General features: G+C 37.8%; 1 protein-coding gene and 1 long non-coding RNA gene across 4 annotated transcripts in view; one reads left to right on the plus strand and one right to left on the minus strand.

The window, feature by feature from the left end:
- The window catches only part of ncam2 (neural cell adhesion molecule 2), a 243,869-nt gene that overhangs the window by 193,334 nt on the left and 29,775 nt on the right, over positions 1-20,760 (plus strand). For all 3 annotated transcript variants that reach the window (XM_017695315.2, XM_017695316.2, XM_017695318.2), the window contains exons 7-12: positions 1,447-1,607; positions 5,199-5,344; positions 10,088-10,238; positions 13,372-13,559; positions 13,961-14,057; positions 19,337-19,510. In XM_017695315.2, the coding sequence (XP_017550804.1) occupies positions 1,447-1,607; positions 5,199-5,344; positions 10,088-10,238; positions 13,372-13,559; positions 13,961-14,057; positions 19,337-19,510 (917 nt within the window). The remainder of the gene's footprint in view (positions 1-1,446; positions 1,608-5,198; positions 5,345-10,087; positions 10,239-13,371; positions 13,560-13,960; positions 14,058-19,336; positions 19,511-20,760) is intronic.
- Positions 6,798-12,676, minus strand: LOC108426077. Its single transcript, XR_001857747.2, has 3 exons — positions 12,529-12,676; positions 10,141-10,225; positions 6,798-7,231 (listed from the first exon to the last, which is right to left on the minus strand). It is a non-coding gene; the product is annotated as an uncharacterized LOC108426077 (long non-coding RNA).

The raw sequence follows: 20,760 nt of genomic DNA on the forward strand, positions 1-20,760 counted from the left end.
TATTATTTGTCTCTATTCTAAGCCAGCATTATAACAATGACTGCACTGGTGAACCTTAATCCCTCCCATATACAACTTGCATGCATGCTGCAATGGCTAGTGCCAAGTAAGAGAGATATTTAAACCCTCTTATCCAACATGTAATTGGTGATGCATTCAGACTTGGGGGTTTTCCCCTTTAAAATAAAATGGAAAAAAAAAAAGAAATCTGCCCCCAAAGTAGTTACAACACATTCACATTATACACAGTAAAATGGGTCAGCATGAAGTCAGAGCTTTATGCGTTACTATATTTTCCATCACTGTTTAAAAGAAGCACAATGCTACCTTCATTGTTGGATGCACTGCGATAGCTTCTGAGCGAGCACATGTACACTTTCAGAACAGAATCCAGATCAACAAGACCTTATTATTGATGTTTTGAAGTGTGAAATACAATATGTGCAAAATTCAGAGACCACCTCTCATTTATTCAATTTCCATTTAAAACTGCCATCAAGTACAGGTTGTTCCAGAAATTCACAGAAGCCTGAATAACTTCATTTAATGTCAGTATTTTGGGTTCAACTTTTGTCTTTTTTTTTTTTTTTTTTTTTTAACTTTTTAAAAAAAAAATCTGCAAACATCTAAGCCACCTCGCCTCCCCAAAAAATTAACAATGACATACAAAAGGGTGATTTTATTAGTATATTACCATTAGGTTTGCTTGCTCAAAATGTTAAACACGATTTGAATATGTATGACTTTGCTTGGCAAAATAGATGACAGTTTTGAGGCATTATTAAAATAAAAAAAAAGTAAAAAGCAGAACTAGACCATTTTGGTCCTCGACATTAATGGGTTCAAGACATTTAAGATTCTAAGTTTAACTTTGTGTAATACTGACAATGTAATACTGAGTTTTATGGCAGAACAAGTACAGGACCTTAACCACAACCAGCATTTTGGATGTCTCACCATTTCTCTCTAATGGTATCTCTCTCTTTGGTCTCCGAGATTCTGTTTCGTCCTCTCCATTTCCTGTGGGGGCCCCTGCTTTAAACGGATTTCATTTCCGCTCCATCCACACCCGGCATTATGGCAGTCTAAAGCCTCTGCTGTAATCTCTTTCAAAAACATTCAATTACCCCAGCGCTCAATCTGCCCTGCACACCTTTGCCTATATAGCTCTGGTTGTAGGTGCATGTTCTGTGTCAGTAAAAAGGAACAACAAAAAAATAAATAAATAAAATAAGTAAAAAAACAAGTCAAATGAGGAATGGGTTGTTTTGCTACATAGGACATGTTTTGTCTGTGTTTTTGTTGTCTGGTTTTGTGTTTTCATGTTTATGCCTCTGTCTTTGTCCTTACACTGTTTGAACCCTACCTGTGTTTTCGTTCCCTTTTCTTTTTTTTTAATAATCCTGTGACAGGCTGACATGTGTATGTCTATGTTTGGTCTGGTAGGAAGGGAGTGGAGCTCCAGGAGTCAGAACAGTATGTAATGAGGGCACGAGGTACCACCCTTACCATCCGGAACATTAAACAAGATGATGGCGGCTCCTACACCTGCAAAGCCTCCAACAAGGCAGGGGAAATGCAGCAGGAGATCTTTCTGAAAGTATTTGGTGAGAGCTCACTTTATTCCACTGCTGCTGCTCATGTAGCTGTTGACAGAGAAGCAGTTTATTTTCCATAATGGTTAATTTATGATGTGTTAAATGTCAAAACTATTTAGGGATTTTCTAAAATGGGAGAAAGTGCAAGCATTTTAAACTGCTGCAGCAGAGATGATGCAAGTGTTTGATGAATAACAGTCTCGCAGGCAGGTTCATCCAGATCTAAGGATTGTGTGATTTAAATATTTCAATAATGAAAGAAATCCGGTTGGAAAACAGACTCAGGGCAGACTCAGCAGTTTAATTGATCCGTTAAATGTCAGTGGGGAACTTTTCAGGGTGTTACAGCATGGATACCAACATCAGTCATCATCAGATTAGTACTAGGTCAGAGTGTCTGGTTAAATGGTGATATTAAGTAAAGGACGTCTGGGTCTCAGGAGTTTGCACAGAGTCTGTTTGCACATAAGGAACTCCATCATTCAGAGAGTGATGTGACCGCTAGATACGCACTCTTCCTCTTAACCCCCTCACTCACCAGCCTTCCACTTCGAGCCCTCCAGTGTGAACTGTTTCCCTTCCATAAACAGGCTCCTAAATTATTTAACGGGAAATGGGTGACACTTTCTTTATGGCCAAGAATTTCAATTTAGATTTTCATGAAGCTGCCAGCATTTTCACAGATTATTCAGATAGCACCTTGTCTGCTCATGTAAATGTATGGAGATTTATTCTGTAGTCATCAGAATCCTTTCAATGTGCAAGCAAAAGGTACTCTTCAAAGAGCTCATTTAAATGAAACCTAGTTATTGGATGGGAGTTTTGTTTTGCAAAGGGTGATGGGAAACGTAGTTGTAACTTTCCTTTTTATGACCTCTGACAGCTAACTGGAGAGTTGCAGGGCTTTCCACTTGGCTGGGCCTCTCTCATGCATTTCTCTGCGCTCATAAAACTTGTCCCTGTAATAAACTACGTGCCAAAGCCTGGGGTTTGAGTCCTGTGGATGTGGCCTGTCTTATTAGCTGCTCACAGCCACCCTGAAACACACATGCATCAAAGGAGCTCTTAAGTTTCACAATGCTTATACGCGAGTGCTCCCTTAAAGCACTGGTCCATTGGCTTTTGAAATAGTTTTGTATTGTGTTCGATTTTTGTTGTCATGTATAGTAAAGTATTAAAAAGCACTTTAAAAATGTGACTTTAGTCATTTATTTTCATTTAGGCATTATAGTCAATGTTACACACTAATGAACTGTGTCCAACATGCAAGCATGCACTGTTCCAAAGACTTATCTTCACTTGGATCACTTTTTCTTCGGAATAATTCATTGTGATTGTTTCAATCTAGTGAGGTAATCAACAAAGTAATGATACACATACATTCAGATTCAATAGGATTGTCAATAATAAAACAAGCCTTGAAAAATGAACCCCTCTAGATTTCACAAGCAACTTCAGGAAAAAAGTGCAGACATGGGCCCAGACAGTGAGCATGGATGTGACATTGAGCACCACTTTAGTCTGATAGGATACATACTGATGTAGTGGTATTAGTAAATTCACAACAAACAACACGGTACAATACAAAAGTGTCACAACACACCAAGTGTACAATATTTGGTCACGGTTTACTCAAATTAATTTTAAAAACTACAGTAATGAATAAAAATCTGTAATTAATTGTAGTTGTAATGACATTTTTTAAATTATGTTTACTTTAATTAAAAAATAATGAATGTTGAATGAATAATGCAGTTGGAACTTCTAAGACCAATATTGCAGGTGTGGTTCACTGTGAAGCAAAAGGTCAGAACAGAGAGAGACAGAGGAGTGAACTTTCTGGATCTTCAGTTACAAATGCAGCAGCCCAGGAATGGGTCCATAAAATGCTCAGACCCATGCCACAGATTATACCATATATACCTTATATGCCTCTGTTGCTATTGGCTTGCTCATGGGACCCGGATTTTTTCTGTAAAGCTGCTTTGCAACAGTGCCTGTTGTAAAAAAAAGCTATATAAATTAAAAAAAAAAAAGAATCAGAGTGGACATGAAGTGCTGCCTATAAAGCCTAAATGGTCACCAACAGTGCACCTTTCTCAAACAATTGTCCCTATATTGAAAGCAATCAAAACCCATTATTTGTAATCAAAATCATAATAAGAAAATGCTTAGTTTCATGGACATCGCGTCCAGGAGTGAAAAAGCTACTCCTGGACAATAAATCCTGGAACGATGGCAACCCTAAACACCATCTAAACCTACAAAGCAGCACTACAAGCACAAACAAACTTCTAATGGCTAAGTGCTAATCACAGCACACTAAAAAACTAATAATTCCCTACATTAGCAAACTAAACCATATCTATGTTCGTGGCCTTAACAACAATTTGTAGACACTTCATGCATACATGAAACAGTAGATATTAAATTAATGTACCATTCGCAACTTGCAAAAAAGGGCCAGAGTGAAATGTCTTGTTTTCCAATGCACCTTCATACAAATTATAATAAAAGGACAAAACCCAAACTATAACATGTTTACCAAATGATGGATGTTGTAAATGTTCCACTCAAATACAATATTAATGCACCATGTAAAGGTAAATTTGTAAATATCGATACAGCCATCACTGTATCAGTACACCTTTTGCCACAAGCTTATCCATGATACCTCGCCATATCTATAATAGGAACACGGCTCTAAACAGATGCCTAGTGTTTATAATTTACAAATGTTTTGACAAAAGAAACATGACAAGAAATGAAAGACCCTCAGAAGAGGGTCTGAGATTCAGCATCCTTGATACCATGTCCTTTGTTCAAACTAAACTCGGAGGAACTATTTACACCATTCTACTTTGTCAGTTGACACAGATATGAATGTGCTTTTTGTTGTTTTGAGTCTTTTGTGCTATTATTGTATTCCCTGTGGGAGTGCACTTCTAATGTATATTTATTGAGTTTAAGTGCAGCGATGCAGTGCCTCTTCTACATCGTATAACCTGGAGGAGGTAGCTGTTGCACATCAATTACCTTACTAATCAGTGCTGCCACACAAAAGAAGTCTTGGCATGAATTTATTATAGTACGCATAGGCATTTACATACCCTGCACTTTCCGTTCAGTACGCTGATGCTTACTCAGTGGCAAGTGTATGTATGAGTCTTGAATTCCAAATGACAACTAAATGCCTACATTTTACCACTACTGTGGTCCAAAGACATTCACTCAGTGCCAGTGACTGCTTATGTGAGATTTTCTATGTGAGAACTACCACCATAGAATAGTAAAGAACCTCATATGTATTGAACCATATTATGAGTTCATCTGGTAAGTGTTAATTATTTTTACCACTCATTATAGACAATATGTATTACAAACATCTGTTCCCTATTTTATACATTCTTAAAAGACAGTGTTTCATATGTACATACATAGTATATACACTGCTACCATACATTGTATGTACATGTTATTGTATGGTGTTTGAAGGACTGTGAAGTTTAATTTTTTCCCTTAATCGTTTATTTTTTCCCCCTCTCCCTTCTTTCATTCCCTTGCTATCCGTCGTTGGCGCTGTCTTTTCTCGGTATGTAGTCCAGCCTCATATCACTAAGCTGAGGAATGTGACAGCAGTGGAGGGCAGTGCTGCTATGATCTCCTGTAAGGCTGAGGGTGAACCACTGCCTGAGATTTCCTGGAGGAGAGCCAGTGATGGACACAGCTTTTCAGATGGAGACAAGGTACCGGGCACACGATGTACAAAAACTCAAAAAGGGAGAAGTTGAACTGAGATTTTGATTGAAAAATTTTGCTTTTGCTCATCATTGCTTATGTTTTGTTCATTTGTCAAACAGATGTAGCTTTGCTTTAGTTTATACAAAGAATTTAACCAGCACTTATAGTACACATACTTTATTTGGTACTTTTTATTTAAAACATTGTTTTAAGCAAATTTTGAAAAATAAACAATTTTTTTTTAGCTTGAGCAACAAAATATTTTATACATTACATACAATACCTGCACTAATCTGACCAAGGTTAATGCATCCTGGTACTAACACCTACAAAAATATAATGTAGGCTTGAGTGATAGAAGCAAGCATGAGTAATTGTGTTATATGCATTGCATCAGAGTATATTTGCTGTGCGCACCCACATAATGCCATATATTTGGCTCAATTGTATTGCAAACCCTGTTCCTTTCCAGTTGTTAAAAAAAAAAAGCATGACATTTGATTGATGCACATACTGTTTACTGTGTGAGCTGCAGTCCCTGGAAAATACCAATCATAGTCACAGTTGTTAGAGCTCGGTGCAGCCTCCAATGAAGTCCCGTGGAGTGTTCACGCCACGTGCTGTGAAGGTTCTGTGAGATAACATTCCACAGCCCTGTGCTGTGCTGAATCAGAATGGACCTTACATAATGGCTAATGCCACAGGGACAGCCAGTCCAGAAACATGACAAGAGGAGGAACTGTCAAAGATCATTAGAATGCCATGAATGCCACAGTTGTTAGGCAGCAACAATGGAGGCAAACAGAGTTGCTTTTTAAAAGAGAGGCCTATGGAGTTTTCACAGGGGCCATGAAAGTAGTCCCAGTTGCTGTTACTTTAGTGCAACTGCTCGGCAAGCGATTAAAACAGTCTGCCTGACCAGAAAGTTTAAGAGGACTCAAGCAGAGATGTGTAGGAGAGAAGAGGCACTTCCAGTCACTTAGAATAAGTAGAGCAGAGCGTGATGTAAGACACAGGAATGGATGGTTCATCCAAGACCAGGAGAACAGCAGATAAGCCTTGTAATTTGCACAGAAGTTCACTTTTGATGTCCTAAAAACCTGAGCATTTAGAGAACCGTTTTTGTGCAGGACATGCGAGTGTGAGGAACCTTTATTAAAATTTTACATTTTTAAAGAATCTTAACATACTGTAAAGGTGTTAATAAGACCCCATAATTGATAAACCTTTATTTTAGGTCAAGGTTCTTCCAAAAAAAAAAAAAAAAAAGTATGTGAAGCACTAAGAACCGTTGATCAAATGATTCTTCACAACTGACAACTGAAAGGTTTAGGAAACCAAACAAGGTTCTTATATGCCAAAAAAGATCTTTGACCTTGCTTCTGTTGCTAATCTGGAATGACCTCCCTCTGTGTTGCTTCCAATCTTCGATGGTTTAACAGAAATTGTTATTTGCCATGAAAGAAGCATTTTGATGAGGGTGCACTCATCTGAATGTTTAATTAGCAGATGTTTTAAAAGCACGAAAAAAAACATTAAGAATCTCCACATAAATGTAAAGGACCTATACGAGTTATATCTTCCTATGGTACAGTGCAGTACAAACATTGTTGCCATTTGATAGAATATAATTTTTTTTGAAAAGTGAAAGTGAAAAGTGATGCACACAAAATGAGCAGACCGAGACACTCTGAAGAGGTTGGGCTCCGTCAGCTTCACCACAACCTATGGTGTGGTTTCTTTGAAATACGAATCCAATACAGACCATCCATCCATCCATCCATCCATCCATTTTCCAAGCCGCTTCTCCGTCAGGGTCGCGGGGCGGAAGGCAGAATACACCCTGGACAGGTCGCCAGTCCATCGCAGGGCTCAATACAGACCAATGATATCTAAATAGACCAAAACACACAATGAACCACTGTCTCTTCCCCACTTTTTTTGGTATGTGCAAAAGATGATCGCAGATGCTGTTTTGACATGCACATAGTTGGTAATTACAGAATGGATAGTCATGGTTTTAAAATAAGACAGGCATTCAAAGCCATTACAAAATGCATGTTACACACACACACACACACACACACACACACACACACATCTTGCATTCATGTGAAGTTTTCACTGTATTATGAGCAGTATACATGCTCAGAGCCATGTATTGCAGTGATTTTATTTTGCTTTATTTTGCCTCACGTGTAAAGCAGTGCCTTGCAAGTTGTACATAAAAGACATGCATAAAATCTATGAGTTTGTTTATACTACAGTACAGAATGGTTCAATTGCTTTTATTCCAAATGTTATGATCAAATGTGTCCGTTTCTATAAATCTGTTGTGTTTTTACTCATATACATTTTTATAGTTTGAGGTCAAATATGTTGGTGGTAAAGGCTAAGAGATTCAGAACCAAGGGTGCTTTCACACCCACCTTGCTTGGTCCAGACTACTCAAAACTGATTGAGTTTTGTTCATTTTGACTGATGTGTATATGAGTATTAGTAGAGTGTTCACAACAGAACCATGGTGCACCACAAATCGTGGGTCTTGGTTCGCTTACAAGCGAGCCCTGGTTCAGTTTGCTGAGAGTGGGAACCATTTTTTGTGATGGCTCACAACAAATGAGGGAATTGAACATCAGAGCATACCGTTTTCTTATAGCAGCATGTCAGTTCTGCCTGCATGATTTTTTTTAGCTCTTGAAGCATGTGCTGCTGCTAGTGAGCAATAAAAGAATGATTGTGTCACATAGATCGTGACTTGTGTTTTTGATAGATTGGGCCAGACATTGGTGACTTTAATGCATCCTAAATGATAGGATTACACATTTTATCAAGAATATTTGAGGGCTAGATCTGGATTTCATAATGTGATAAGCTATGAATGTCCTAATAAACATTTGCAAACGTGAAAGTAGTAGTGTGCATCCCTACCAGATTCCTGACCAGTCAAAGAGTCTGTGTGTATAAATTTTGTGCAATTTAACCAATGCAGTGTGAAAAAAAGTGTCAGAGAGACTGTCTGGTGCAGATTTCTGCAAACAAAAATGGCCTAGAATACATTGTTTTATCATTTCCTGCTTTGTTCCAGACCAAGAAAACCAAACTACAAATATAAAAATACACAAGGAGTGTCTTACCAGTTCAGTATTGTGGTATTTTATCTCTCCTCCACTTTCCTGAAGCCTCCTTCTCCATCCTACCATGTCATTACTAATCAAGCAAATTGCTGTTTTTCAAGAGACCTCATGACTTCTGAAATGTGCTCAAATGTAACTTCCCTGTGGTTCCCTTGTTCGGACAGCATCTTCACAAAAACCAATATACTGCATCAGTGGGAGTCGTTAGTGCATATATCATACAGAGTGTAGGCAGGAAATGACTGAGATTAATGGATGTGTGTGAAAAGGTGCAAATGATGAGAGGAAGACAGCCTTCATAACTGTCACTGTGCCTAACCGCCATTAACTCAATCTCACTAATCAAATATGACAACACACCCGACTACTTACTATATCATACATACCGGAGAAGACAGCATTTCTAAATGCGGATTTAATTCAAGTGAATGAAATTATACATGTTGTAAAAACAGTACCCTATAGAAGTCTCACAGATGTGCCTGCCTGTGAAATGCTTGTTTGGATTTATGTGTCCTTGAGCTGTTCGTTTCATGCTGGGACCATGTCATCTGACGTATATAGTACTGTGCAAATTCAGAGACCAAACTTCATTTAATACATTTCAAGTTAAAGTGTTCATTATGTACAAGTTTTTCATTTTTTTAAACTCTGGACAAAAAGCAGAAAACATTTGCAGCAGTAAATTATACTGAAGCCTCAACAACTAAATACATCATAATTTAGCGCGTTCATCATTTGCCTTCCATTCTTTTCTGGAAAGTTGCCTTTAGTTTTTCAACAAAATCAGCAGGAATGTTTTTCCACACCTTCAAAGCTCAGTCTTAGAAGCTTGTTTCTTACAGTCTAAGTAATCAAACACATTAAAGAATGTTAAGGTCTGGACTTGGTCATCCATTGTCTTGAGATCACCAGTAGCTTCTTTACTGGATCTGCAAAAAAAACAGCTTCTTGACAGCTACATATCTTTTAGACCTGAAATAAGAGTGGATCTTGATTTTCTCCTCTTTCTCAAAAGGTGAAAGCTTTTTGTGGTCTACCCGTCTTTGGTGGTTGTTAGGAGTTTAATTTTCTCTTAATGTATATTAAAATAAGGATGGTCTTTTGAACAGTACTGTAGATTTTGCAGTCTCTTTAGAATTAGATTTGCCTTTTTGTAGTATGCATGGTTAAGATGTGTAAATAAAAGTAATTCAAAAGAGCTTTGGGGCAGCATAGGTCTTTAATCCAAAGGGAGATTGTATCGGATTATGCTATGTTATCACAATGCTAATATGGTTTTACAGTTTCAATTTCAGTCATTGGTGCCAGCACCATGTTTGTTTTCTTGCTAATCCTCAGATGGAATTTTAGTCTTGGGTGTGAAATTTTGAGCACTTTTCTGTAGTTGTCTCTTTGAAGTTGAAAGACTCTGTGTTAAAGGATGCTTACTGTGAGCTTTTGGCTAAATTTCACTTCCCTGCTTAAGAAAAAAAAGGTAAAAAGAACCTTGCTGTACCATTTTGTGATATAACTTGCAATATAACTTGGCATTCCATATTGAGCTTTGAAATTAATTTAAAAGCATTCATCTGTCTGGTCATCACCAGTACTGTGTGTATGTGTTTTCAGAGTCCAGACGGGCGTGTGGAGGTGCGTGGGCGTCATGGTGAGTCTATGCTTACCATCGTAGGTGTGGGGTTGTCTGATTGGGGCCGTTTTGACTGTGAGGCTCTCAGCAGGATTGGAGGACATCAGAAGAGCATGTTCCTGGATATTGAGTGTAAGTGTGTATGATTACTCATAGAAACCTCCCACACGAGTACATGCAGACATGCACACACAAACTCACATACGGCATCTCCTATAATCACATCAGCAAAAGAGGAAAATTCAAATATCATACCCTCTCCCAAACTTGTTAACAATGCAACAGGTTGTGGTTCATACTGTACATCATTTTAGAATCCAATCTCAAGTCTGGAGTTCATAAGTGCGCTCCTGTGATCAATAAAGGTTTGTTGGTATGAATATGGACAATGGACATGAGATAATACAGGGCAACCAAAAAGAACAGAGCCCATTTCTATATATCACTCTTAAAAGCACATTAACTAATTTTAAGGGGTAAATCAGCATTGAAAATGGTCATATAACAATGACATGACTGTTTTTGCTATAACGCAAAAACAAAATCCAAGACAAGTCTGGGATATGGCCTCTCTGAACCATTAAAAAATAAAAAATAAAATAAAAAAAAGCCTACAAAAACAAAATAGAAAGCTTGCTGAACTGGATAGCTGAGGGAATTTCAGTGTTTGAGATTTTGCTGAGATATACATCAACCGTACATCACTTGCTGCTGTCACGGTTTGGTGATGTGTCTCTATATCCCATCACCTCATCTCCACCATGAAGTGACAGCAGATTAGCAATTCAGTGGGAACACCAGGGGGGCTTTAATAAAGGCTTCCCAATGGGGCGCAATGCAGAGAACAATCCAGCTGTGGCGCTAATGAATTCATCCATTCAGTCCACTGCCTATAGTGATATGACACACGGGATATCAATCTCTTTAATGGAGAAAGTGTGTGTGCGCACAGGCATGTGTGCGAGTTTAGGTATGTGCTAGCCTGTTGTAGAGATAATGACAGAAAAAGATGCAGTAAAAGACCAAAACTAAACAGAGAAAGCAAGAAAGATAGCAGGGGATGTAGTTTGTGCTGGTTGTTTTGGTAAATTGCACTCAAACTGCAAGACATGCTGGTTGCCACAGATTGTTCGGTTTGACTGGGAGCCCATACACACAGCTGCAAATGCACTCCCAGATGCGGCTTTCAGTTAGTAGAAGTGTGTATGCAGACGCACCCCCATCTGCGACAGCCACAGCTCAGTCTGTTATCCTCTCCCCATGGTCCTACCCATGCCAGTGAGCAATTAGCTTGTATTAACATTTCTGCTTACAGCTAAAATACAGACAGCTGATTTCAGAACTGTTATTTAGGCTAGTCCATATATTCTGGGTGTTTGAGCCATAGTGAGTAAATAGTTTTTAGATGTAAAGCACCTCATTGACCTGACCACAGTCATTCACTGCAAGTTAGCAAGATTCCCCACAAGGGGGAGCACTCAAGTAGCTTTTGTGTTTGCATCATTGAAGGGTGCATTATTGAAAGAAAGGAAACTGGCATAGACACATCAGCAGGATCTCCCACTGAAAAAGAAGGGTGCATTCAGAGTTCTCTTCCCTTCCACCCTTGGCTTCAGGAAAATCCCAGCAATCAACTTCATTGGAATTCTGAGAGGAAAGTCCAACCAGTAGCCTGTCAATGTCTATGGCTAAAGCTCAAATGTCTCCCTATATAATGCACTACATAAGACACAATGATATGGCTCACGAGCCCATGAAGGCCCATAAGGTCCATGAAGGCCCCTAAGGCCCATGAAGCCCATGTGTGAATCCCAAATGTCTTTATTGGACATATAAGGTGCTATTTGGATGTTAAGACCATCATTTCAGGACTTATGCAGTGCACTATACTGGGAGTAAGGAGCCACTGGAGATTTAGCCCACAAATGCAGAAGTCAGACACTCATGTCCTAAGATGCAGTTTGATTTTCACAACACTATGGCAAAGAGCTAAACCCAGAACTAACTGCATGAGACATCCTGTCATTTGCAACACCACCTAATTTACTAATAATTGAATGCTACTCAGGACTTCACTTTAATGTTTAGGATGATCAAAACAAAGCTTTAATTTGTCCAACCATGACCCCACACCTATAAATTAAATTAAACCAACAGCAGGAAATGGAAAACTTTAGTCAACAATTATTACTCAGGTTTTCTCCTTGGGCTGACACCAGTCCAACCATTTGTATATCTTTCATATTACAAATAACCTTTTTTGCAATGCTTTTTCAAGCATAAAAGAGAGACAGTATCAATGACATGTCCATGTAGATGAGAGAGGAGTCTTAAACAGAGACACGGTGATCCCCAAAACAAAGTAACCCACAGCCTTACTGTTAGTAGTTTTCAATCCACTGAAGGAAGTGTTTGGTCAAACCTTGTGTTTTCCTCAGATGTCCAGTGGTCATTCCTTGATGCAGATTCTCAGGAGAAATGAGGCTTGTCAAAAATCAGAGTTCACAATGATTTGAAACAGGGGAAAAGCACAGCTGTGTTCATTTTGGGCTTTTCGGTTTTTCCGCCATTCAATTCCTTAATGCTCTCCATCTGGCTCAACCCATTTCCTGTCACCAATTTTCCAAGTTTCAAATTAAAAACCCTCTATGAGTGATCTTTTTAGGCCTGGTTTCAGTCGTATATATATATATATATATATATATATATATATATATATATATATATATGCATAGTCACCACTTTACACACAAAAGCATACATTTTTATAGATTTGGTGCATAAACACAATTCAAGACAGTCATTTGAGATTATTTTATCATTGTCTTTGCATGCAGATTGCAAATTATTTCATTAAATCACAATGTCTTGAAACAAATGTTAGATGCTGGCTAATGCTAACTAATGTCAGCTTATCTTACCCTTGTAGCTGAGATTTGCTAGTCCTTACTCCATGTTTGTAATTGTTTGTTAATTGTTATTGTCTTAAATAGTGAATACTCATGTTACACATTTTTGACACAGTTCAGGACAGTGGAGGAGACTTCAGTGATAGAAAAAAATGGAGTTGAGATATGAATGCATATATACTAAGTGAAAAATGCATCCTCCATGGATAATACACTTCTGCACATTTTTATTCGGTTTATTTACTGAATTTAACACCAGCCTATATGGGCTAGGTTGTGGAGGTGACCAAAGGCCAAAAGTACCAGGGTTGCTATGGACAGATCAGTAATGCTGTGTGTTCTTGTTCTTTTAATAGATGCACCTAAGTTCCAGACCAATCACACAATCTTTTTCTCATGGGAGGGAAATCCGGTCAACATTAGCTGTGATGTCATGTCCAACCCGCCAGCTACCATGCTGTGGAGACGGGAGAAGCTGACCATTCCTACAGAAGGCACGGCCAACATGCGCGTGCATAACGCCCCTGGCAGGTCCCTACTGGAGGTATGCTAGTCTCCACTCACCTGTAAACCAGAACAACACAATATATGCAATCCTTGTGCCAGTCATAGAAGGCAATTCTAAAATATTTTTTCATGTATATCTGTTTCAAGCTTATGCATCAGTTTACAGAAAAGACACTACACTACACTATCCTACACAAAATACAACACAGCTAGAGGTTTAACAGTCCAAGGGTATTTATGCTATGTCCTCTAATCTGTAGTTCTTATTCTCTTTAGTTTGCAATTTGTTGCTTTAGGCATCTGACATCATGATTCTTACAACCACAGCCCGTTGGCCTATTCTTCAAGTCAAGGCACACCTTTTGTATGGCCCAACACAGCTTTGTCAGAGAAATGGAGTTGAAACATGCTGTTCTGACTTTGCTCTCATCGCTTCAGGTCACTCCCATGTCAGACCGGGATTTTGGCCGCTACAACTGTACAGCCAGAAATAACATTGGTATGCGCTTCCAAGAGTTCATCTTGGCTCAGGCAGGTGAGTGCTTTGCTTCCCTCCACCAGCCGCAGGGCCCTTTTCACCAGCCTCTGAAGTGCCATTTAGTAGCAGCTTGCTTAGCATCACTGTCATAAGAAAATATAATAACTCCAAAATGGTAACTTTGTAGGAGAAGAAAAACATGTTATTAATATTTGCTAACATAAAAAAAAAACAAAGTGTTTGCTATTGAAAATTTGTAGTGATCAATTTATTGTGAAATATTTACACAATGTAATGGTGCTGGCATTTACACATGGTGTTAAAAATAACAGAAAAAAGGTATTTCTTATAAAAGTAAAAGAAGTTGCTGAAATGCAGAAATACCTCTGTTGTTGTTAGTAATATAATGAATATTTAAGGTAATATATAAAGGATAGTCAGATAATACTGTGGTGTGTAAATTTGATGCAGTGATCTTTCTCGGGTCCTCTCTCCTCCTCATATTGCTCAATCCTTAATCAAAGTGCCACATATCTTGTGTCAAATTTCCAAATTTTCAAGTTTCCCAAGAATCTCCAACTCATATCAGATTTGTCAAAATACAGATATTTGGTTATTTTGTTATCAGTGCCAAAAACAGTGCCCTGTGGCAAAGAGAGTTTATGTATTCTGAAGTATTTTTGAGAATATTCTCTAGACATAACACACATTTGGTCTTACCTGTAGTTTGCAGATGTTCATCAGCTCTTTCTTTTACTCTTTAATATTATTCACCAAACAAATGTAAACAAATCTCCTTTTTAATTTGCTCAGAAGAGCAAAAGTTGCAGTATCCTATAACACTCTTCCTTGGCAATAAAAAAGTGCATTTTCAATTCACCTTGATTAAGGGTCCGTCACATAGAAAACTAAATTTATTTTGCTTAAAAATGATTTAGGGTGTAAAAACACTGTTAAAGGTTCAAAACAACCCATTTGCTCCACAGTCCACACAGTCTGTATACTCATATATACAGACCATGCATTCTTTGTCCATTTTATCAGCTCCACTTACCATATAGGTGCAGTTTATTCTACAGTTACAGACTGTAGACCATCTGTTGCTCTGCATAATTTATTAACCCCATTTTACCCTGTTCTTCAATGCTCAGGACCACCATAGAGCAGGTATTATTTGGGTGGCGGATCACTCACAGTACTGTTGTTACACTGATGTGGTGGGGGTGTGTTAATGTGTGTTGCACTGACATGAGTGGATCAGACACAGTAGTGCTGCTGGAGTTTTTAAATATAGTGTCCACTCACTGTCTCTCTATTAGACACACTTAGCTTGTTGGTCCAGCTTGTAGATGTGATAGCCCATCTGTTGCTGTACAGTTTGTGTTGGTCATCCTCTAGTCCTTTATCAGTGGTCACGGAATGCTGCCCACAGGATGCTGGCAAAAAAATTTTGGTTGATGGACTATTCTCAGTCCAGCAGTGACAGTGAGGTGTTTAAAAACTCCAGCAGCACTGCTTTGTCTGATCCACTTGTACCAGCACAACACACACTAACATACTATCACTGCAGTGTTGAGGATGACCCACCACCCAAATAATACCTGCTCTGTGGTGGTCTTTTTATTGGTTTTTATATGGTTTGTTATTGTAGAACTACAAAGTGCACCTATATGGTCAGTGAAGCTGATAAAATGAACAGTGAGTGTAAATGCAAGGAAGTGTGCATAATGAAGTAGCCAGTCAGTGTATATATTCCATGTAAACTAAGCTGCAGCCCACTTTAATTTATTTTTGTGTTGTCATTAAACCATTACATTTATATGTATCTACATATTTAGCTTACAGCAGTTTTGCTCTGCTAACTCTTGTTGAAGTTATGTGTTATGTTTGACCCTGGACTGCTTTTTGTATGAGACTCAGTACAGAGCCTCCAATCAGAACAGAACTCAGTGACATGTAACAGTCTTGAAATCACTGTAACAAAAAACAGCATTTTTAATTCCAAGGGATAAAGAAAATTAAACTGTAAAAATGAATTGGTACATAAAACCCACTGCAATATTATAAATGAACTGCAGAGAGTAAAGAAAATGCAGGATATTGGCCATTTAGAATCTTTTTTGTGATATTGTGTAAATATGAATTTTTTTAAATAATATTTTCTTCCCAAAAAATTACTAGTGTCATAAATAAACATTGTTAACGTTTCACATTGTCTATATATGCTGCAGACACAGCCTGTTTTGAATTCATTATGGTTATCATGTCACAACCATTTACACTACAGCAGTTTAGCCCATCTATTCTCAACCAAGTGATGAGTGTTGTCACTCCAGACCGTTTGTAGCAGAGTTATTGTAGTAGGAGATGTGAGAGAGAACGATTAAGAGGTGTGCTGTTCCTGGCTGTCGGGAAGCAAATGCATCACTGCAGCCTCCTTAATGACCTAGACATCTGAACGGGGCGGCTGGAGATTTTTTTTTTTTTTTTTTCTGATGTCCCTGAGGTTTTCAGAACATGTTATTCCATACATTTCAATCAGCCAGGGCTGGTTTTTTGGAAAGAAGCATGGTATAGGGCAGCCAATAATATCATGTGCTTGTAATACACAAGTTTGTTTATCAACCGTTGTATCTCCTGCTCAGTGTTAGAGTTTTGAATCTCAGTGGGTGAATGTTGTTACTGCAGCATTGATTGGTTGCCATCCAACTCATTTACATAAAGTTGCATAAAGAGAAATCAGGGTGTGCATCAGCACTTTGACTTGTCAGTTATGTGTGTATATTGTCATCGCTTGCTCTGTTATCTCTCGTTATGATGCATTCAGTATGATGAAAAAGGGAAATATTTTTGCATGACATCATCATTTATGTCACATATGCACTGCATAAAATCTATGCACCCCCAATTTAAAACGCATCCCTGGTACATGCACACATACATGATATAGGGTAAGTTGTGTATTTGTGTGGATATTCAGCCTCTCCCTGATAGCATGCATCAGAAGACACACCGAAGAGCCAGTTCATTAACATTCCACAATAACACCTCCCAGTCCACTCCATCTGCCTCTCTCTCTCTCTCTCTCTGCCTCTCTTCCTTTCTCTCTGTCTTACTCTCTCCCTGCCTCTCTCACACTCTCTGCCTCTTTCCATCTCTGTCACTTCACTAAGTCACACACAAACACACACACTCTGTTACTCTCTCTTCGCTTTCACCAACACCCATTTAATTTCTTTCTCCTATGACTCTCTCACTTACCATCTCTTTCTTCATCATTCGTCCATGTCCGCCCATATCTCTCTGTTTCTCTTCCTCTCTCTTCCTCTCTCTTCCTCTCTCTCTCTCTCTCTCTCTCACCCCTATGGAGGTTTGTGTTTGTAATTCAGCTCAGGACATCTCTTCTTGCTCTGCTGGGGAAAATGAAGGGAGAGATCCTGAAGGAGATTGTGACTGGCAGACAGATACCTGAATGAAACCTCTTTTACTGCCTCTGTGAGGACAAGTTTACTGCAATTGCAGCTGCTTTAAAAGGATATAATACTAAACAAGCTGAACAGTGTCATTTTGAACATATCTGAGTTTTTTTATAGATTTAAAGCGGAAGGTACACAAAACAGGTTGCAAATTGCAGGGAGGTTTGGGGTGGGCTAACCCCTTTTAATTAAAACTCTCATAGTCCAAGATGTGTTTTTAATAATTATGTATATGCATAGGATCCCTTTACAATCACCACTACATTTCCTTTCCAGCTAACCTACATTGTCATGACCAGCACAATTCTACATTTGTAAAGTGTCTTTAATGAAGAATGCCTTTTCGGATGCACCTGAAAAATGGAAGGATCCAGCTAAAATAGCAACAAGTGTCTGTTGATAATGAAGCACCTAGGTAGTAGCAAATACATGCACTAAAGAAGATATTTAAAGTAATACTTGGGTTAATTTTCTGAACAACTCATGTGAGTAGTTGTAAGATGACAGCATATTTTATAAGTAAATGACATTATATCAGCATTGAACTGATATATGGTGGCCTTAAAATAGCCTCTGCCTATTTCCATTATTTGGAATTTGGGAATTATGCTTAATAACAGTAGAATAAATGTCTGTTACTTTAGCATGACAGACCTTATGCCATCATATATATGCATATGTTTACGGTATATGTTAGGAGTGGCTTTCACATGGTTGCTCTCAGGTACTTAAACACTTTTGTCCATTCTTAAAATAGTTAACACATAATGGAAATCTGCTGGCCAACAAAAACACAGTTTCTTTACAAAATTGTCAAACCTTCACAAAACACTAAGCACACAACACAAAAGCCAACTTTTTCATCAAACTCTGCAACTTACAATCAGGAGAGTAAATTCCTGAAAATTAACTTAAAAGTCAGGCACAAGTGGTGGAAAACAGCCCAAATGTGGCTCTGTGCCTGAGTATTTGTTAGTAGAGTGATAGGCTGTGTCAGAGGAGCACAAACATAATTTCCAGTGAAATTCAGACAAAACAACTGCAGACCAGATCATCAATCATAGCTGGTCCATAAAAGATATAGTCCAACCCAAATCACCAAATCATCTTTACTTATTAACAGTATTACCTATTACACATCTCTCTGCTGACAAATACTCTCTCCAGACTCCTGTTTGACATTGGTTGGGAAAATTTTGCTTTCCATCACCCCCCCCTTTTTTTAGTGAGTTTGGAAAAAAACAAATAGCAGAAACAAATATTTCTGTATATCTCTAATATGTGTGGTGAATGATGGTGCACAGCAAATTGCCTTGATTTCAATTTTGTATGTATCTGTAATTTGAATCCATTCTCCAAAATTTTCACAATCTCAATAGATGAGTCTGTCATGTAAATCGATTTTCTATAGTGGCAGTTTTACCTGTTTGTCATATGATTATGTCTCCTTTATCCATACATATAGTCAGAAATCGATAGCATCTGATTGAGTTAAAAGACAGATTATATTCCCTCAAGTGCTGAAGGTAGAAATGACTGTGAGACTATTTTCTATAAGCTGTCACTGCATATTTTCATTAAGTTTTGCACATGAACTTTTGTGTTTTTCTGAGGTCTATGTTAATTGTCTTGTAAAAGTATGTGATAAATGAGTGAAAGAAATCAGAACACATTCACACATTTGCAAAAAGAGACTTTGCTATATATATATATATATATATATATAAAATATGTGTGTGTGTGTGTGTGTGTAATGATTTTGGCTATAAAGGTTTTATATATATATATATATATATATATATATATATATATATGAAATTGTGAGGCTGTTCATGATCTCCATTTCTGTGTCTGTTTCAGACGTTCCCTCAAATCCCTACTCTGTGCGCCTCAGCTCTGTGGCCCAGCGCACAGCTACAGTTACCTTCATGAAGCCAGACTCCCATGGTGGCGTTCCGATTGACCATTACCTGGTCAGATACAAGGACATCAGCTCACACGACTGGAGGGATGTCAAATCACATGGAACACAGAGTGAGTGCTACATCCACTGTTTCTAGCATCAGCACTGCATATGAAGAATCCAAACCTGCCACAAACCAGGAAGTCGAATGTCTGGAGAATTGAAGTTTATTCTTGTGCGCAGGTACCAGACACCAAGCAGCCTGTAAAACTAGACTGATGCAGTTTTATAGCTGGACTGATACCAAGATTATACATGACATTATACAAGTGATAGGTGTGACAGACATGACCATGTACAGATAAACAAACATAGGAAAAACAGAATGTTCTAAATGCAATCAATGTATAGGCACACACAGTATTGAATATGATAACGTAGAACACACATTATAGGGCTATACATTGCTTTAGGTAGAATGGAAATATATTGCTGTTGTTGAAACAAAACCTCGTATTTTTTAACGTTTTTGACATAATTTGAAAATACATGTTGCCCTTTACATTGTAAATGTAAATTTCATGATGAATGGATTAAAAGAAATGACCCAAAATGACTTGGAAAAAAGTCTGGTTCCACTGACTTACATTAAAAGTATGTTTTTTCCTTCTCCTGTAAAGTTACCATTTTGGAGATACAAGGTTTTGTTCCAACAACGGTGATATATATAAAATGTACACATATTGTTTTTACTGTTCCTCTTTATGTACCAGGAGATGTGTGAAAAGTCTTCATTTGCTCTTTTTGATTGATTGGTAAATGGAAACATCACATTTATAACAGAATACAAACTTGCGTGATAGATTTCCTCTCTTATGTCATTATGATTGTTGTCTGTTTAAAAACAACACATCAGATTAGATGGTCTGAAACCATTTCTATGAGTATCTATGAGTCTACTAGAGTCTACTTTAGCAAAGAAAGAAATCAAAATCACATAAAAAATATACTAATAGAAGAAAGTGAAGAAAGGAGCTGGAGGATGATTTTTCAGACACTTTAACTTATACTTTTTTGGTATAATTGACTAATCTAATGATCATGTTTCTGTTTCAGTAAGAAATAAATATAAATTATAATATTTAAATAATTTACATTGTAAAATATACCATTTAAAATATTAAATAATTTTAGCAACTAATTGTTGTAGCCTAATGACAGTACACCAAAACAACTGCTTCATCTTGCAGGTATGTGGACAGTGTGGAATATACATTGAAAAACGTTTCAATGGCTGAACATACATGATTCAAATGTGCCTGTCGGTTCCACACAAATGACACATGCTATAATAATTGCTTAAGTGCTTACATATATTAAT

Source organism: Pygocentrus nattereri, chromosome 6 (assembly GCF_015220715.1).
Source record: "Pygocentrus nattereri isolate fPygNat1 chromosome 6, fPygNat1.pri, whole genome shotgun sequence".
NCBI classification, from domain to species: Eukaryota; Metazoa; Chordata; class Actinopteri; order Characiformes; family Serrasalmidae; genus Pygocentrus; species Pygocentrus nattereri.